The sequence below is a fragment of the Protopterus annectens genome, chromosome 5.part0 (assembly GCF_019279795.1).
Source record: "Protopterus annectens isolate FY-2018-M chromosome 5.part0, PAN1.0, whole genome shotgun sequence".
Taxonomy (NCBI): Eukaryota; Metazoa; Chordata; order Ceratodontiformes; family Protopteridae; genus Protopterus; species Protopterus annectens.
In genome coordinates this window covers 280,870,501-280,890,500 of record NC_056735.1, presented here as the reverse complement: position 1 = coordinate 280,890,500, position 20,000 = coordinate 280,870,501, and the positions used below count along the sequence as shown (strand labels likewise).

Here is a 20,000-nt window from a genome sequence, read left to right as displayed (position 1 = left end):
GTTAATCAGAGTCTCTTTAATTGATGGCAGGTTTGTACCCAAGAAGCCTGAATGCTGTAATTAAATCAAAAGGTGCTTTAACAAATTATTAGTTTAAGGGTGTGCACACTTATGCAACCATCTTATTGTACATTTTTAATTTTTTATATTTTTTCCCTAACAGATTTGTTTGTTTTTCAAATTAATTGTACAGGATATAGGTCACATTAAATGTGGGAAAAGTTTTGAAATGATTTATTGTGGTCTCATTTTTTTATATCACAAAAACCTGGCATTTTAACAGGGGTGTGTAAACTTTTTATATCCACTATAACTGCTGCCTGTAAAATCTACTAAGGTGCATGTGGGCTTTCTCCTTAGTAACTTCAACCTCTGTAAAATCAGAGAATGTACAAATGTAACTACTGTGTCTGCATAAATGTAAACATAAATGTAACTACTCTGTGTTTAACTGGAACTAAATATAATGCAATGTAAACAAATTATACATATATCTATATATATATCTATATCTATATATATATATATATATATATATATATATATATATATATATATATATATATATATATATGGGTTTCCTTCACATGACCTAAAACTCATTTGACAAAATTTCATTTGACCGAGACCAAATTACCTAATTTTCAAAATACTAAAAACTCATTTCACTGAATCTCATTTCACTGAATTTTAAGCCATAGACATGATGTGGGTTTCCCTTTACCTGTGACTTGCTTGTGATAAAAAGAATTACTGCAACTTATAGTGCTGACTGTCAGAATATCGATAGTCATGTAGAAAGTAATGTTGTAGTGTTTCTAAATGTGGGTATGTCTCTCTACATTTTTATGGGAAGTGTCTAAAGTAATATAGTGGATGTTTTGTGCGTTCCCAACAGTAGTGGCAGCATGTAGGGTACTGTAAGGCAAATAAAAGGTATATGCCCTTCTCCTCACTGTAGTGCAATCCTGGAGTTAGTATATATAGTTGGGGGGGGGGGGGGGCACAGCCCCCCACCTAGTTTGGTTTTATATTGTCCAGTTTCTGTTAAGAGGGTTTCAAGTTCTGGAAAGAGTTAGTCACTGGTGTTGTAAGTGTGCATGTCTATGGTTTAAAATTTAGTATTTTGAAATTCAGCATTGTAAGCTTTCTGTGAAATGTGAAATGAGATTCAGTCAAATGAGTTTTCAGTATTTTGAAAATTACGTAATTTGGTCTCGGTCAAATACAATTCTGTCAAATGAGATTACATATTAGTGATATTAACTGTAAAAGACATAGAAGTGCATTATATAAACATCAATTAGAACATGTTGGGGCACACTTTATTTTTGTTGGTGTAGATAAAATTAAGGGTGAGCGACTGTCTCATCTTAAAAAGCATACAATTTTGAATTGGAAAGAGAGAATGTGGATAATTAATTTGGGGGCATTATATAACCCAGGGTTGAATGAGGGTTGTTAAGGTGAATACTGAGTTAGGCTTATATACAATAAAAAAAACTTTTTTCGTGAATGAAAAATTAATAATGTTACATTTATGCTGCACACTGCCAATTTATTGTGTGTGGTCACTTTAAGTGGTGCTTATTTAAATGAGACGATATTACTTCCTATTGAACATTGAGCACTGATGACGCCTATATGGTGAAACCGGTTTGCAAGTAATGGAGGCTGGTTGTTATATTGGATGACGGCTATGACTTTGCCTTGATTGTCTTTATTTTTTATGTGGAATCTAAAATGGAATTAAACGGAACTGTGTTATTATACTGAGACGTTCTTTCTACGCTGTTCTACATGCTACTTAAACAACAGCTGTGCTGGATGCTTATGTTTGGGAATATAAATATTTATATAAATATATATATATTACATATATATATATATATATACATATATATATATATATATATATATATATATATATATATATAAATATGTATATATATATATATATATATATATATATATATATATATGTGTGTGTGTCACTTGATCAAGTTTTCAGAAACTCAAAATTCACATTGGAGAGAAGATATGATCAAATTTCTGAAAACTTGAACATTAAAAAAAAAACACAGAAATCTTTTTTTACATTTTATTCAGGGGGCTAGCCCCCTTCACCCCCACACCCCATGCTAATTACATATCTCAACTCTGAGATAGAATTACATTGAGAAAAACAGCAAATTTCCTGAGCCTCATTGTACAGCGACCTCCATTCAAAAGCTTTGCATTTTCAGACATTCGATCATATCTTATTGTCGATATGAATTTCAAATTTCTGAAAACTCAGTAAACTGATAGGAATCCATATCCATCTATATGTGTGTGTGTGTGTGTGTGTGTGTGTGTGTATAGGTTCATAGGTTCATACTAGGCTATCTGCCCTAGGGCAGCCTAGCCAGAATGTGTTTGGCTTTCGCCACCCATTTTAAATTAATTTTGCTATGCCCTTTTTTGAGGTTAGTATACTGTGCCTCTGTCTAACAGTGACACAGAAGTGATACCCGGGGTAAACCTACGATCTCCCATCCACTCATCAAGATTCCTCTTGAAGAGAGTCAATGAGGGACTCTGCCTAACCTGGACTGGGATTTTATTCCAGAGTGAAGGGAGCCTCTGGGTTATGAATCTGTCCCTCCAGCATGTCCTATTTATTTCGGTGCTGAGGTTCAAGTCTCTCGAGCATGTAGCTCAATGGGATTTGGATTTTCTGAGGTGCAGCATGTCCATTAATTCCGGGTTGGACATGGCTTTATATGTCAGGCACAGATCGCCTCTGAACAGGCGGTATGCCACTGAGTAGAGCTGGAGTTTCTTTAACCGGGCAGCATATGGCATCTGTTTGAGCCCTTTGATCCTCTTGGTGAGGTACTTTTGTGGTCTTTCCAGTTGCTGCAGGTGTCTGGTAAGGTACATCCCAAAAGGGGCATTGTACTCAATTATGGGCCCGATGAGGGATGTGTAAAGAGGCACGATGACCTCCCCTGATCTAGATGTGAATCCCTTCATGATTAGGTGGGCTATATAAAATGTTTTTCTAACCACTTTGGCCACGTGGTTGTCAAATGAGAGACTGCTATAAACTTGCGTCCCCAGGTCCCTAATTACTTCTTCTGTACTTAATGGATTACCACCTATGTGGTAATTTGTGGGCACTTTGTTTTTGCCAAAGGGGATGACTATACACTTTTTGGCGTTTAGCTTGAGGCCATGGCTCTGGCACCAGTTGTCGGTTTCTATGAGGCCCTTTTGGAGGATGCTTGTGTCAGCTGGAGAGTCGATTATGGCACCCAGTTTGCAGTCATCTGCGAACTTGGTCAGCCACAGTCCTTCCGTGTTGGCCTGTACCTCCGAGAAATATATACCGAACAAGAGAGGTCCCAGGACTGAGCCTTGTGGGACGCCACTTGTAACTGGTTTGGAGTCTGACATGGCTCCAGCAATTCTAACCATGTGGGTTCTGTCCTTGAGCCAGTTTGCAACCCGTCTAGTGACATAGGGGTTTATATTTAAGCTGGTGAGCTTATCTATAATGCCCGAGTGGGGTATTGTATCGAAGGCTTTTGCGAGGTCCAGGTAGGCTGTGTGGACCACCTTCCCCTCGTCAATGGCCTTGGTGACTGTTTCAAAGAAATCAACCAGGTTTAAGAGGCAGGATCTGCCCTTAACAAAGCCGAACTGGGTAGGATCCAGTGTCTGTAGGTCCCCAATATCTTTATTTATGAGGTCCATGATGATCCTTTCCATAGCTTTGCAGACCAAGCTAGTCAGGCTTATGGGGCGATAGCTTCCAGGATCCGTTGAGGCACCACCTTTGTGGCGAGGGACCACAGTTGCTGTATGCCACTCTTTGGGTACATATCCTGTTGTAAGGCTGAGATTGAACAGTAGTTTTATGTTTGGGTTTAGCTCTTCTTGGAGTTCATGTAGGACACAGCCCGGGACACCGTCTGGTCCCATTGATGCTGTGTTTTTTGCTTTGGAGAGGATGGCTCTTACCTGAGCATCTGAGATGTCAGGGGGGCAGCACTCTGCTGGGATAGATATTTGCCCTTTTGGTGGGGAGGGGTGGGAGAAGTTTGCGCTGAACCTGTCAGCTAGGATGTTGGCAATGTCTGTGGGTTCGGTGTATTTTTTGTCATTTTGGACTAATTCTGAGCATATCTGGGAATTACCACCCAGATTCCTAACATAACTAAAGAAAGCCTTGTGATTATCCTTAGTGTCCTGTGCAATTTTTCTCTCGAAGCTGGCCTTAGACGATTTTATGAGTGCCCGTAGTTTTTTGCTAATACTGATCAGAGATCCTTCCCTTTTTGGAATTTTGCTCTATCATTTAGTAGCTTCCTTCTTCTATTGTATAGTTTGTTTATGGCTGGGGTCCACCAGACAGGATGTCTGCCTTTGGAGGATTGGGTCTTGGTTTTATTTGGGATCGCATGATCCATGCATTCCTGAAGGTGTTCATAGAATGCGTTTATAAAGGATTCTGCGGTCTGGGCTGTATTTTCCACAGGCCCGGGGGCTTTGAAGGATTCCACCTCAGTTTTGAGGAGTGTGAAATTTGCTTTAGAGAAGTTTTTCACTGTGGTTTTCTGGGCAGGGGGTGGTGTCGGGATGTGAATATCCAGTGAGATTAGTTTATGGTCTGATCTTACCAGTGAGGGATATACTTCTGGTCTGGAGCATAGAGTCCCCATGTTGGTGATGATCAGGTCCAGTATGTTTTCCCCTCTTGTGGGAGTGGTAACAAGTTGTTCCATAGCATTTGAGTTTATAAATTCTAGGAACCTTTGGGCTAGGGTGTTGGAGCTAGAGTAATGCTCCCAGTCTATGTTTGGGTAGTTGAAGTCGCCCAATATAATGATGTTTGGAGAGACCTTCATATTTTCCAGTGCTCTCTGGAAGGCCGAGTGGGGTTCCTGGGTTAGGGAGGGTGGTCTGTAGCAGGCTATAAACTGGAAGGCAGTTTTACCCACTGTTAGTTGCACATGGATAGTCTCTGATGCTTCGTGCTGTGCCACCAACCTGGAGGTGTGGGTATCTTTGATGAATATTGATACTCCCCCTCCTTTTGTGGGTCGGTCCAAGTTTTGGGGCCGAAAAGCATGGTATGAGGTATAACCTGGTAGTGCTGGGGTGCTCTCAGGAGCCTTGAACCAGGTTTCTGTTACTGCACAGATATTGATGTTCTCCATGCTAAGGAGAGTTTCGAGTGCGTGCATCTTGAGGTTTAGACTTCTGGCGTTGAGTAGCATTACTCTTAGTTTCTTATCCCTTGTGATACCTATGGAGGTGGGTTTGTCTTTTGAGCCTTGCCTAAAAATGGCACTATGGGGGTAGCAAGAGCCTTTGCCAATATCTGAAAGCCAAGGGGTGACAGGTGTAAGCCGTCCCTAGTGAAGCATTGTGGCTTGTCGAGCATGTCATCTCAGGCTGACAGGCATTGGATCCCCTTTGAATGACACCAATACTTAAGCCAATTGTTGAAATTGATAATCTTGTCTTCATATTGTGGCATCATTCTTGGTGAGGGTAAGATGCTACTCAAGGTCAGGGTCATACCGGCCTGGGCCACATGCTCAGAGAGCTCCTCTATGTCTCTTTTCATGTAGTCCAGGGAGGTACGTCTCAGGTCATTCACACCAGCATGGACAATGACTGAGTCATATTTGTACTTGCCTTGGAGTGACCTGAGTGCTTGTGTTATGTGGCGGATCCTAGTGCCTGACAGGCAGCTCACCGTGGCCTTCTCCTTGTTCAGCCTGGTGAGCGGGACGTCAGTGTGCCTGACGATAGAGTCACCTATTACAAGTGTATCAGGTGTGTTGTTTAGCCTTAAGGGCTGTGACTGTTCGGCACAGTGGCTTTGTGAGCTATGTGTTGCACGTGTTTTGTTTTGGGGTAGCGGTTGCTTGGGTGTCTGCTTTGGAGGTTTCTGCTGCTTAGGCAGATTTTTATTTAGAGCCTCCAAGTATGTTTTTGTGTGTTTATGTGTTTGGTTTGCTGTCGTGGTAGGTCTATGTGAGACTGGAATTGTACTGAGTGTGGTTTCCTTCTCCTCCTGACTGGTTACGCCAGTACTGAGTTGAGAGAGCTTAGCCTCCAGTTTGGCTATATGGATGCATCTCTCACATGTGTTGGAATTTGTTGGGAGGAGGAGAGGGTTGTCTGTGTACATGAGGCAGTTGTAACATTGCCTCAAGATTCCCAGATTCACCAGCTGGACCGGAGAGAAGATTGACAACTGACCTTTGGACATGCTAGAATAGTATTGGGAATTCCTTTATAATTGAAAAAAAAGGGCCAATGGGGAACAAAGTACTCAAGAGGACTTTGTGAGAGTGTAGTGCTTTTAATTTTTTAGTGCTGACTTATATAATTGCTTTAGTGAGCAAGTGCCTTTAGTGAGCAAGTGCCAGGTAACTTAAATGCAATGTGTTACAGGTAACTTAAATGCAAAAACGACAAACAGTAACTTTCTTTTAAGTGAAACAAGGAAATGAGTACAGTAAGCAATGCAGATATCACTAGGGATCCACAAAAGCGCTGAAAAGCCGCGTTTTAGGTGGTATTAGCGTTTCAGGGAAATAACAAGCATACAAACAGAGCTAGATTCAGCAGGCCTGGATCTAGTCTATGCTACAGCAAACAAGGTATACCAATTTCAATAAGAAACAGTTGAAACATGCAGGCACTATAAGCCTTTAACCAGAAATTCCCAGCTCAGAAGGGCAGAGTCCAGCCTCTCCTCCCACAAGAGTGCAGACCACGAACCTTCTTAATGTAAAATAACTGGCGTGAAGCCCAAGTGCTTAAACCAGAACTAATACACTTTTAGAATAACAGACACTGAGCCCTCAGTCAGCAGTTCCTAACTTAGAAGGATGTAAGCTACCTGTCCTGCCACCACAGTGCAGGCCACAAACCTTCCTAACGTAAAACAACTGGTCTGAAGCCCAAGTGCTTAATCCAAAAGACTTAGAATGATAGCTGCACTTTAATCAAGTTACTACCAAGCAGTAATAAATACAGTTGAATACTTTGAAGAATGCCTGGATTAGTGCTCAGGTTATGCAAACAAAGCTAGATTCAGCAGGCCTGGATCTAGTCTACGCTACAGCAAACAAGGTGTACCAATTTCAGTAAGAAGCAGTTCAAATATGCAGGCACTATAAGCCTTTAACCAGAAATTCCCAGCTCAGAAGGGCAGAGTCCAGCCTCTCCTCCCAGAAGAGTGCAGACCACGAACCCTTTTAATGTAAAATAACTGGCCTGAAGCCCAAGTGCTTAAACCAGAATTAATACACTTTTAGAATAACTGACAATGAGCCCTCAATCAGCAGTTCCCAACTTAGAAGGATGTAAGCTACCTGTCCTGCCACTACAGTGCAGACCACAAACCTTCTTAATGTAAAACAACTGGTCTGAAGCCCAAGTACTTAAACTAAAAGGCTTAGAATGAGTTACACCAAGAAGTAATAAATACAACTGAGTACTTTTAAGGTGACGCAAAAGCAAAATAAAGTAGGAAGAAACACAAATACAGTAAAAGCAGATAATTTTTATATAAGATAATTATATATATATATATATATATATATATATATATATGGCTGATGTTAGCTTTGTCATTTTTTGTTGAAAAATTTCACAATTTTGGACCCAAAAAACTACGAATGTGAAACAAGATGCAGGTTTACTATTTAGTATATCTTGTTTACCTGATGCATTCTGATTTACACGGACAGGTGATGCAGTGCCATTAACATGATTTTTTCTGTCATTCATTTTGGAAACAGCTGCAGCTTCTGTAACAAGAGAAACAAGGGAAAGATCATGAAGCTGCTGTAATATTTACCTTTAATATGAACTTAACTAAAACAACATCCAGTGAACATGATACATCAAACCACCTCTGATGCTTCTGGACTTTCAAGCACTTGGTGTACAATGTCTAACCAAATACAAAGCATGAAGTAATTAATTAGGTTGCTGCTATAACATTTTAGCATACTTTTATCACAGTCCCACACAAAAGGTGAACAGTATGTCATATGTTGCCATGTCAGAAGTCAACATACACTTTTCAAACTTCCTTTAGTTGAAATCATACATCTCAACAGTTGAGAGTATGTCTGTAATGTTCCCGTTTTTTCTATCACTGTATCTGATTTTAAGTGCCCTAGTTTTACATTCATGTTTATTACTAGTCCTTTCCTGGATTTTGTGAAAATAGCACAAATGGTATGGCTAAACCGTGGAAAATATCTGACAAATGTATGCCAGCTAAACACTGATATAAACAGTACAGCAGAAAAAAAGTTAAAAGTAATAACTATACACACACACACACACACACACACACACACACACACACACACACACACACACACACACACACACACACACACACACACACACACCAATGCTAGTGGCAGAAAAAAAAAAGGATGGAAATCAGCAGCAAGCACAGTGACTGCAATCAAAATCATGTTTCAATCTAAGCTCTACTTCTAAAAAGAGAATTGTCTCAGTACTTGGAAAGGCAGCATTGCTGAATGGTGGAGAGACAGCAGTTAACAGAAGCAAAGATTATTTGTAGACAGCAGCAGAAGACTAAATAAAAGGTGACTTCTATGTTCAAATACTTTGGATAATACAGAGTTTATTTCTAGTAATTCAGTTAAGGCTAATAATTGTGCAGAGTTTAAATGCTGTTTGTGTGCAAACTCTTCAATAGCTGTCTGGAACTCTCAGGGACTACTGTACCAGGAAGTCAGTCACTGTCTGGGATTCAGGGGATCACAACTGAGATTTTAAGGCTTACTGATATAAGCAAACCAGCTAGAAAAACGATGGCTCTATTGTTTAAATGATTTTGCAGATAAATCATCAAAATGGCAAAACAGACTACAGAACAAATTAATGCGTAGGGGAAAATGATGATAGCAAATGAAATATGAATACATTCTGATAACTGCTGACATTTAGAATTTGATATCACTGAATCCAATAAGCAGTCTGATTTTGGAGGAAAAAAGTATAAGTATATATAAAGTATTTTTAAATAATGTTAATGAAATTGTTTTTAAGGATATATGATAGCAACTTTTTGCAGAATAAAAAGTTATAGGTAAAAATAAATCATGCAATGATGCCTTTACTAGTCAGAATTCTTAAATATTAAGATTAAAACAAATTACAAATGTCCCACAGGAGCAGCTGTATGGCATGTGGGAATGCGCTGTTCAAATAGTGGGAAAGAAAGGGGGCTTCCACATATGTGCCTCTAGTGGAAAAAACACATCCTTTTGTATGTCAGATAAGAAAAGCACAGAAGAGTTAGAGTAGGAGGAGATGGAGGTGAAGGAGAGATGCAGGGAGAGGCAGTGACAGACAGAGAGACATATAACAGCATGGAGGAGTTCAAGAGAGTAGCAGAGTGGGGCTAGATAAACTTAAAGTCTGCCAAGAACAGAAAGTGAACTGATGCCTAAAGTTTAAGTCAGAAAATAAGCTTTGTGGATGTAGCTCTTGGCCTACAGTAAAAATAACCTAAAAAAGAAACTCCAAGAAGTGTTTTGTTAAGTTGTTTCCTGACAGAAAGTTCTTAAACTTGAGTATGGGAAAGCAGCTGGATTAATCTCAGCAAAGTTTCATGAGAAGAAGCCTTACCTTTGAAGAGGTTTGTCTTAGTAGTTACATTTTGAATTGTCACTACATACAGGTGGCTGGACAAATCTGCAGATAAAGTATCGTAAGCATATACCTTTCTTCTACAAAAGAAGTAGTTACTGTCTACTTATATCAGTATGTACAACATTGATTTCCTGGTGAGCCACATCCAAGTACACTCAGCTGTGATATCCAGACACCTCCTTAAACGCCCAAAGTATAGTTAACAAAATCCCTAATCTGCATGCCTGGCTTACATATAACAAACCAGACATTTTGTCCATCTCTGAAACTTGGTTAAAACCTCATATAAAAGATTCAGAAATAATTCCACCCAACTACTCTATAATCAGAAAAGATAGAACAAACAAAAAAGGAGGTGGAATAGCCCTTCTATACCTATCCTCCTTAACAGTTATCCCTTACAACAAACCAACTCCCCAATTCAATAATGCAGAACTACTCCTGGCGCTGCTTCAAGTAAATAAACACAAACACATATGCATAGCCTCCCTCTACATCCCCCCAGGCAACAATATTTCTACACTAGGAGATATCCTCTCCTGGCTTTCCAATAACATTAACAATGAAACTCTACTTATGGGTGACATGAATATTAATTGGTCTGCAATACAGTCTCCCACAAATCCACTTAACATTAATCTTTACAACTTTTCTCAATTGATCAACTCCATAACTCGGCCTTCAGAAAACCTCACCAGTGATAGTATCCTAGACTGGATATTAGTCTCCCACCCTCATTACTTCTCACATAGTGGCACCCTGCCTGATTCCCTTAATGACCACTTGCCCACATTCACACACCGACTAACTGCACCCCTACATCTTACTGACAGTTTTATTATTACTCGCTGCCAAAAAAACTTTAACCCCACTACCTTTTCCAACTCTCTAAAAGCAATCAACTGGTACACCCTAAAAACTCTACCCCTGGAACAGGCTGTCGCCCACTTTAACTCAACTTTTCTAAACCTCTTAGAGCAACAAGCCCCCATAAAAACAAAATGAATAAAAAACAAAACTGCCCCTTGGCTAACAAAAAACACACTAGTAACTATGCACCTTAGAGCTAAGGCATGGTCATCATATCAGAAACATAGGACTCCCTTAGCCCATAACGAATACAAAACACTCAGAAACAAAGTAAAAAATCTTATCATCTCCGATAGACAAAATTACTTCTCCATAATCCAAAACAACAACAAAACAAACCCTCAAATATTTTGGAAATGCATGTCTACACTCCTCAATCCCAACAAACCAGATAACCCGAGCCCAGACCCTAACACTCCTGGCATAGACTTGGCCACTCAATTCAACACCTTCTTCATTGATTCTATCTCCAAACTAACCACATCCTTTTCATCTTCAAACCCCACCATACCCCCCACTATACCCCAATCCTCCCCTACCAACTTTTCACCCCTCACCACTGCTCATCCCCCTATCTCCACTCCATCATCAACATTCTCAAATTCTCCCCCCTCCCCACCGTTCTCACTAAAACCTATACCCACATCCACCATAAAAAAACTACTGCAGAAACTAAAACCATGCTCTAATGCCCCTGATAACATTCCTTCTTACTTTCTCAGTATAGCTGCTGAAGCCATTGCCTACCCCATCAGCATTTTAATCAACTGTTCCATTCAAGAAAGCTCAGTACCCCAAATCTGGAAAAAGGCTTTTGTTGTTCCATTGCACAAAGGAGGCATCAATAACAATATTACTAATTTCCGTCCCATCGCTATTCTATCTCCTATCTCTAAACTTTTAGAAAAGTGTATTCACCTACAACTCCTACCATACCTCTTAGACAATAACCTACTAACTCCAACACAACATAGTTTCAGACCAAGACACAGTACTATGACCGCCCTACTCTCCTTCCTGGAAGCTGTGAACAAAGCCCGGGACACAGGACACATTGTCTCTACCCTCCTACTAGACCTCTCTAAAGCCTTTGATACTATCTCCCACAATTTATTACTAACTAAACTCTCCAAGCTTAACTTGTCACCCTCTTCTCTGAACTGGTTTACTAGCTACTTATCCAATAGATATCAGGCGGTAAGATGGAAAAAAGCCACCTCCCCTTTCATCAACACCCCAACCGGTGTTCCCCAAGGATCTATACTGGGTCCCCTGCTTTTCAATATATGCATAAACGATTTCCATAGCTCTATCCCTTCAACTAAAATTATCCAATACGCAGATGATTCAACTATAATCTGCTCTGCTACCTCCATCCTCACACTGCTAAAGCTTACTCAAGATGCATTCTCAACCACCGAACAATGGATGAAAACAAATCACCTTGTACTCAATGCCTCCAAAACCAAAGTAATGGTATTCACCCCCTCTAAAGCTACCTTTTTCAATCCAAGTAATTTCACTATTACTAGTCACAACAATACACCCTTAGAACTGGTATCTGAGGCCAGATTACTTGGGGTCCAAATTGATAGTCAGCTTAAATTCAATTCCCATCTTCAACTAAATATAAAAAAAAAATACCAAAAACTCGGCATGCTCTACAGACAGAATCGTTATCTTATACCCTCCACCAAACTCACCCTATCTACCACATTTCTCATCCCATCCCTCCTCTATGGAGTCCCACTTCTAACTAACCTACAATCTTCTCTCAAAACACAACTCTCCTCTTGCTATAACAAAATTGACAAGTTTGCTACCTCCCATAAGTCCTCCTCATACCACTGTTCAGCTCTCCACAAACTCATCTTCAATCCCTCCCTCTGCCCATCCCTTTCCTCTACCTTCAAAATGCACCTCCCTGATAGAATTATAAGATCTAACAACCAAAACTTAATTGAACTGTATAAACCAATTCGTCCCCCTGGAAAAAATCTCTTATCCTACAGTCTTGCTCGTCTCTGGAACTCCTTACCCCCATCCATTCATACCATCACAAATCACTTCTCATTCAAAAAATCCCTTCACTCACACCTAATTTCCCAGTGGGAATGCTCCTGCTCCCACCCAACATAATCTCCTCATACTGAGAATTTTTCACTTCTCCTACCCTATTCATAATGAAAATTTCTACTTACTCTCCTAAATTCATAGATCTTGCTCTTGCTTGTATTAGCTTTTTCTGAATACTTAAAGGTACCTTAGTGTAAATAAACCCTCTGATGGAAAAGGTTCTCTGTTTCTATATTGAAAGGTTCTATGTCAGCTCGTATACCTTTCTCTTGATTGTATTAAGCTACTCATCCTGAATATATGAAAGATATCTCCAGTGTAACCCACCCTAAGTTGTAAAAGCCTCTCAGTTTCTATATTGTAAATTGTTTTCAGCGATACAAGATTGTAATATTTGTATATGTTTGTACACTAGTCTACTGTATTTCCAAGTCCATAGGAATTGTATAATTGAAACTAAATACCTTATTGTAACCTTGCTAATTGTTTTTGGAGCTTTTCTCCTCAGGACTCCATTGAAAACGGGTTCTTTGGGCCCAATGGACTATCCTGGCAAACCAACTGCAAATAAATAAAATAAAAAAATAAATATATACATATATATAAATATATATGCGTATATATATATATATATATATATATATATATATATATATACACACACACAGGTCCCCTTCACAATCTCGAATTACTGAATGCTCGAAATTCAGTAACTCGAGACTGTAAAGTCGAACCAACAAAAATCCTGAAACCCACAAGCATGAAAACAAAAAACCCCGACCATAAACAACACATACACCACACAACATGCACACCATACAGCCCACATCACAGAAACTACAAGCCCTACACTACATGCACGCAGGGGGGCAAGCCCCCCTGCACCCCCCACACCCCCCTACTTATATATTCTAACTCCGAGATTGCACTAATACCAAAATAAAAAACACCACACAGACATTTTAAACTGCCTCGCACACACACACAAATATAGACACATCCAACACTCACACTCATACTCCCACCTATCTACCCTAACCTACACAAACAACTTACAAAACACACACATACACTCACTTACCTTCACTTCTGTAACACATCCCGACTCACACACTTCCCATCCCATAGCTGACATGCATAAGCGTGAATTCGAAATACGTGAATTCACGCTTACACAGATTTGCGCTTATGGGTTTTTGGCTTTACAGTCTCGAGTTACTGAATTTCGAGCATTCAGTAATTCGAGACTGTGAAGGGGAACCATATATACACATATATATATAGATTTATATATATATATATATATATATATATATATATATATATATATATATATATGGGTCTATATTATATCATCAAATGTTTAGCTTGCCAAACACCTAAACGCTGAAAGCTACAAAGTGCGAATGGCCAATTACACAATTTTTTTTACAGGGAAAAAATTTTGCTTGGCCATCATCAGGAATTTACCCTTTTCCCTGATGTAGAGCAATCTTGGAGTTGGTATATTTAGTTAGGGGGGAAGAGAAGGGCACAGCTCCCCACATCGGGGGGTGTGGGGGTGAAGCCCCCCCACTTGATTAGGGCTTGAATGCATGTTTTGTTTTTCACCAGCCAAGCAAATTTTTACTCTGTAAAAAAATTTGCATAATTGGCTGTTCACAGTTTGTAGCTTTCGATGTTTAGTGGTTGACGTTTAAGTGTTCAACAACCTAAACATTTGATGATATAATATAGACACACACATATATATATATATATATATATATATATGTGTGTGTGTGTGTGTGTGTGTGTGTGTGTATATATACATGTGGATCTATGTCAGATGGTCGAGTTTCCAGAAACTTGTAATTCATACGAACGAGAACATATGTTCGAGTTTCCAAAAACTCGAACATCAAATAAACATCAAAAACCCCCCAAAAAGATCTACTTTTTTTACATTTATGCAGGGGGGGGGTCAAGCCACCCTGCACCCCCTGACACCCTCTGCAAATTACCTACACCAACTCTAAAATGGAACTACATTGAAAAAAAGGGTACACTTCCTGATCCTCACTGTAGTGTGATCTCCATTCAAAAGCTTCAAGTTCAAAAACCCATATCATATGGTCTCCATCATATGAATTTCCAGTTTATGAAAACTTGGTCAACTGATAGGGATCCATACATATACAAAGTTATTTATACTATACACATCTTAGATACATTTTTCCAAGTAACAACAATATGTTTTTAGTTGGAGTATTTTAGCTGTATTTATAACAATACAGTTGTGATTAATTTTATAAAGCTTGGTACCTTATTGTTTTTCATTTGATACTTATTCTACTGGTCTATTTCTACATTTAAACCATTTAATTGGCTGTTTGTTCTCCAGTCCTTCATTGGCTGAGATTTTGATTTGAGTTTTGACATTGGCTGACTGTCCCACTGGTTCATACACAAATTTAAACAATTTGATTGGCTGTTCACCTTTTACTCCTTTATTGGTTAAGATCTCTATTTGAGTTATGACATTAGCTGTCTACCCAAATGGGCTATTCTTAGATTCAAACAACTTGATTGGTTGTTTGCATTCCATGCTATACTTATTCAGACTAGACCTAGTTTTTACCATTGTTCATTGTTTGTTACAATGCTGTTATCTTACTGGATTTTTTGGCTGGTATTAGCCTGATTATTAGTCTGTGAACATTCTTCACATTTGTTACTCTTAATGATTATTTTTATTAATTTTTTGTGATTTAGAGGTTATTATAAGAAACATACAGCTATTTATACATTCTAAATATGCTTTGCTACACATTTGTCTAAGTAACTATGATAAGTTCTTAGTTGGAGCATTTTATATGTATGCATAATAGTACAGGTTAAATGAGTACTTTTAATTGGTTAAGTATTCCATTCTAGCACTTTTATTGTCTAGAATTTTAATGTGTTTTTATTGGATGATAATTACAACAGACAAATGTGATTGAACAGGATTTATATAAATATTTTTTGCTTGTTCAGACATTTTTGAATCTGAAGAAGGGTGGAAGCCACCCAAAAGTGTTCATTCTTCTTTTACAGTCTTCAATAAAATTGTTTTATGACTACAGCAGTGGTGACTGCACTGGTATATTTTGGGACTTTTCATATATATATATATATATATATATATATATATATATATATATACACATATATACATATACACACACACACACACACACACACAACACACACACACACACACACACACACACACACTCACACACATACACACATACACTCACACACACACACACACACACACACACACACACACACACACACACACACACACACACACACACACACACACACAGATTCACAAGTGCCTCATCAATTATCAAATGGAAAAAATACTGAACAAAAAAAAAATCTAAAACGACAGAATATGGAGGGAAAAAAAAAAACAATACTTCTTGCAAGGTACTACTGCCCACATCCCCTACATATTATATATACCAACTCAGATCACACAACAGCAGGGTAAAAGTAACATTTCAAACTCTGCTGTTCAATGATTTTGCACGGGAAGCAGCCAAAGGGCTGAAAAAGAAAGAAGCCTATAAGATGTCACTAAAAATGGTCCAGAGAAGCAAACAAATAATTACATTAATGAAGGAATTAAGGAATTATAATTAAAGGCATTCAGCAGTTATAATAATGCAAAATCATTAAACTAATAATAATTATTGCATTCACAGACACTTCAGTTTGCCTCAACATTATATTTTAAGTCATGGATGTCAACTACTAGTATGTAAATTAAATACTAAACTGAAAACTAGCAAATTGTAATTTCCAGAGGGGCATGTATCTTATAAGGGTTCCATCACATTCACTGAGTCAGCTTTTGTTGAATTTGACTTTGCAGCATTCATTTATTTTATTGATTTATTTATATTTCTTTACTGGGGTAGTGCACTGATCAATACTGACAAATTTCATACTCAGTCCAGGTGAAATGCAAAGTATTTCACAAACAAAAAAATACAGAAAGGTAAACAATAAAAGAATAGTTCAGACTAATAACACAGAAAAAAACTATATATATACCAAAAATAAAACCAACAAGGTGATATCCAAGTGATGAATCCTCCGTTGCTCAAAATAAAAATAAATACAATGAAATAAGCAATGGGCAACGGATGGAACCAGGCAATGACCAAAGTCCAAAGTCCACAACTCACACACTGAGAGTTCCACAAATAAATCCACAGGAAGAACTCAAAACAGATGGCAGTAATTTAAAAAACTCCTTTAATGTAGTCGACAAGATGAGCGCTTTCACTGTTTTAGCTTCATCAGACCAGATAACAGCTACAAAAAACACAACCTATTTAAATACATTCATATTAAATGCAGCCAGTGAAAAACGGACAATTAAGTACTCAGCAACCTATTTAAATCAAAATATCACACAAATACATACAGAATACAAAAGGAATCAGACTCTGCAGCTATACTACAAAAATATGTAAACATGCATATACGTCTACACAAAGGACACTCAAATGAGCCTATTACTTAAATAACCTCCTTTTCTTCAGAGTGGGCTTAATGAAGGCCCTCTCATTCAATCCCTTACTCCGATCTGCATGGAGTAAAATGATCCATCGGGCCTCCCTGTATTCTGTATGCGTGTATACATCACCTCCCCTGACACTCAGATGAATCGCCTCAATGACCCTGAAGCAAAAAGAGTGAAACGTATCAAACTCTAACACATGTTTAGACAAGGCATTATGCTGAGAGCCTTTCCTAATGTGATATAAATGTTCTCTAATTCTGTCACGAAAAGTTATGTTGGTTTTCCAAACATAGAACGCGTGACATTGGGAGCATTCAGCTAAATAAATCACATGTGCAGTTTTACAATCTGCAGAGGCATGAAACTTAAACTCCTTATGTAAATCAGGATGCATAAACGTGATAGAGGTGTTGATAAACGTGCAAAAATTACAATTGCCACAGGGTTGAGTAAAACCACAGGAAGAAGACATAAAACGAGGATTCTTATCATAGCATAACAACCTCTTCAAATTTTTGCAATTCCTAAATCTAAAAACAGGTTTATCTCCTACGATCCTACGTATGTCTTCAAACACTTGTAAAATGGCCCAATGATGACCAAATAACTTAGAAACTTCTCCACAATCACTAGTATAAGACAAGGGAACCTTCCCTCCATGGATATCAGAGTACCGTTTCCTATCTATGTTGGAATCAATAACAGGTCCAAAATAAGGGGCTGCTGTGGTCAATCTCAACTGACCTAAATCTGCCCACTGTAGATCTATTTCGTGGGGATCATATCCACGTGCCAACAGTTTACGTCTCAGGCAATCAACCTCTTGTAAGAACCCTGATGTAGTAGGATTCAGCCTAGAGGCTCTGATCCCTTGGCCCCTGACTAAATTCTTGAAAATATAACCAGGGTGCATACTAGACCTAAATAGGAAAGCATTCCTATGACAGGTCTTCCGATGGACCCCTGTATTAACAATGTTCCCTGGTAATTTCTCAATATATAAATCTAGGAACTCAGCACGTGTATATGACCACGTAAAAGTAAATTTTAAGCAATCAGTTAAGTTGTTCATCATCTCATGAAATATAAATAAACTCTCCACTTAACCTTTCCACAACAAAAACAAATCATCAACAAATCGTCGGTAAAACAAAACGTGTCTGAAAATCAATAATGGGAAACAAAATATTGTTCTCCCATTGTGCTAGAAACATATTGGCGTAGCTATTGGCACAAGAAGTGCCCATAGCTATGCCGTGTTTCTGAAGATACATGTCACCACCATAAGTGAAAACATTGTTTTCAAGCACCAACTCTAAAAACAAACAAATCAAAATAATCTGGGTTAGAGTATATTCACTATGTAGAAGAAGGTATTGATGTATAAACTCAATACCTAGACCATTGGGGATCATGGTGAACAAAGACTGGACATCAAACGTAACCAATATGACATCCTCAATGCAGTGGCAGCTGGTGACTTCAAATCAAAGGGGGGCTGCAGGAGACAGCTGAATGGGCGGGGCCAACAGGAATGGGGTGTGGTCAACTAAAAGGGGATGGGACTATGGTGCAATGGGATCAATGCTGGACATACTTATTTACATGAAATAAATGCTCAGTCAGTATGGCGCATGCTGAATACTCTACACAGCACACATTGTTACATATATACACACACACACACACATATACACACACACACACACATACATATACACACACACACACACACATATACACACACACACATATACACACGCACACACACAAGGCTAATATGTCCCTCAACAAGTTACCCAACAAAATGCATTTTCTGAATACGCATACATCAACAGTATAAAAATATGTCAGAAAACCAGAACATTCTGCAAAATAAAGGACAGATTAAAAGCCATGACTGTACTTGTGTCTACCTTGGATACTCTAACTGCTCCTTGCCTGGCTGGACACATCTAAAGTCACTACATGGGGGAGTGGGGTATTTGCCAATAATGTTTTATATACTTCATTATAATATCCACAACCACAACACAAAACTGCAAGTTATTCCTCTATACTTTACACATCATTGCTCATCATATTGATTATTTACAATCATATTAGGGTAAGCTAAAATAAGGCATTTCATATTTAAAAACATAGATTTCAGCAGTTCTGGTCAGTAGATAACAGATCTTTTTTAGCAAATGCTAAAACAGAGACTTGAAGGCCAAATTAGCTGCAGTCAGCATCAGTGTTACAGCAGAAATACTGAACTCTTAAACCAGACCCTGATCAGTGAATAACACCTAAACATAACCATGCTAAAGGCATCCATTTCAGTATAACTACAAATCAAATGATCTTGCCAAATGATGGAGTAGCACACTTTAAAAAAAAATCCATAAAAAGCTTACCAGGTGCTTATACTTCTCTCTATACATTGTCACTTCATACAGGGACTACAAAGTGTAACATCACTTTTGTGGAAATGGAAAAGCATGTACACTATAGTTTGCAGCAATACTGACATGGTAATTATTGGAAACCCGGCTAATAACCAAATGTTTGTGTGAAACTGTGTGACATCTGATAAGGTTCTCTCACAGTTCACATGCTGGACATAACAGCCCATTGGTTTTGTCTACGCAAATTAAAATGGCCTTTGTGACTTTCAGTTTATTCTAAGCATACATTGTCTATTAATAAGAAGGTTCACTAACATGATACATATAAAGAAAGTATAAATAAAAATATTTCACTCTGAAAGACTACAGTTTGTTTTCTGAAGAAG

The 20,000-nt window shown here is 38.4% G+C and overlaps 1 protein-coding gene across 9 annotated transcripts in view; it reads right to left on the bottom strand.

Annotated features, from left to right (window-relative positions):
* The window catches only part of MAP7D2 (MAP7 domain containing 2), a 1,271,501-nt gene that overhangs the window by 813,234 nt on the left and 438,267 nt on the right, over positions 1 to 20,000 (bottom strand). For all 9 annotated transcript variants that reach the window (XM_044072255.1, XM_044072256.1, XM_044072253.1 and 6 more), the window contains exon 2: positions 7,734 to 7,820. In XM_044072255.1, coding sequence (XP_043928190.1) covers positions 7,734 to 7,820 — 87 coding nt within the window. The remainder of the gene's footprint in view (positions 1 to 7,733; positions 7,821 to 20,000) is intronic.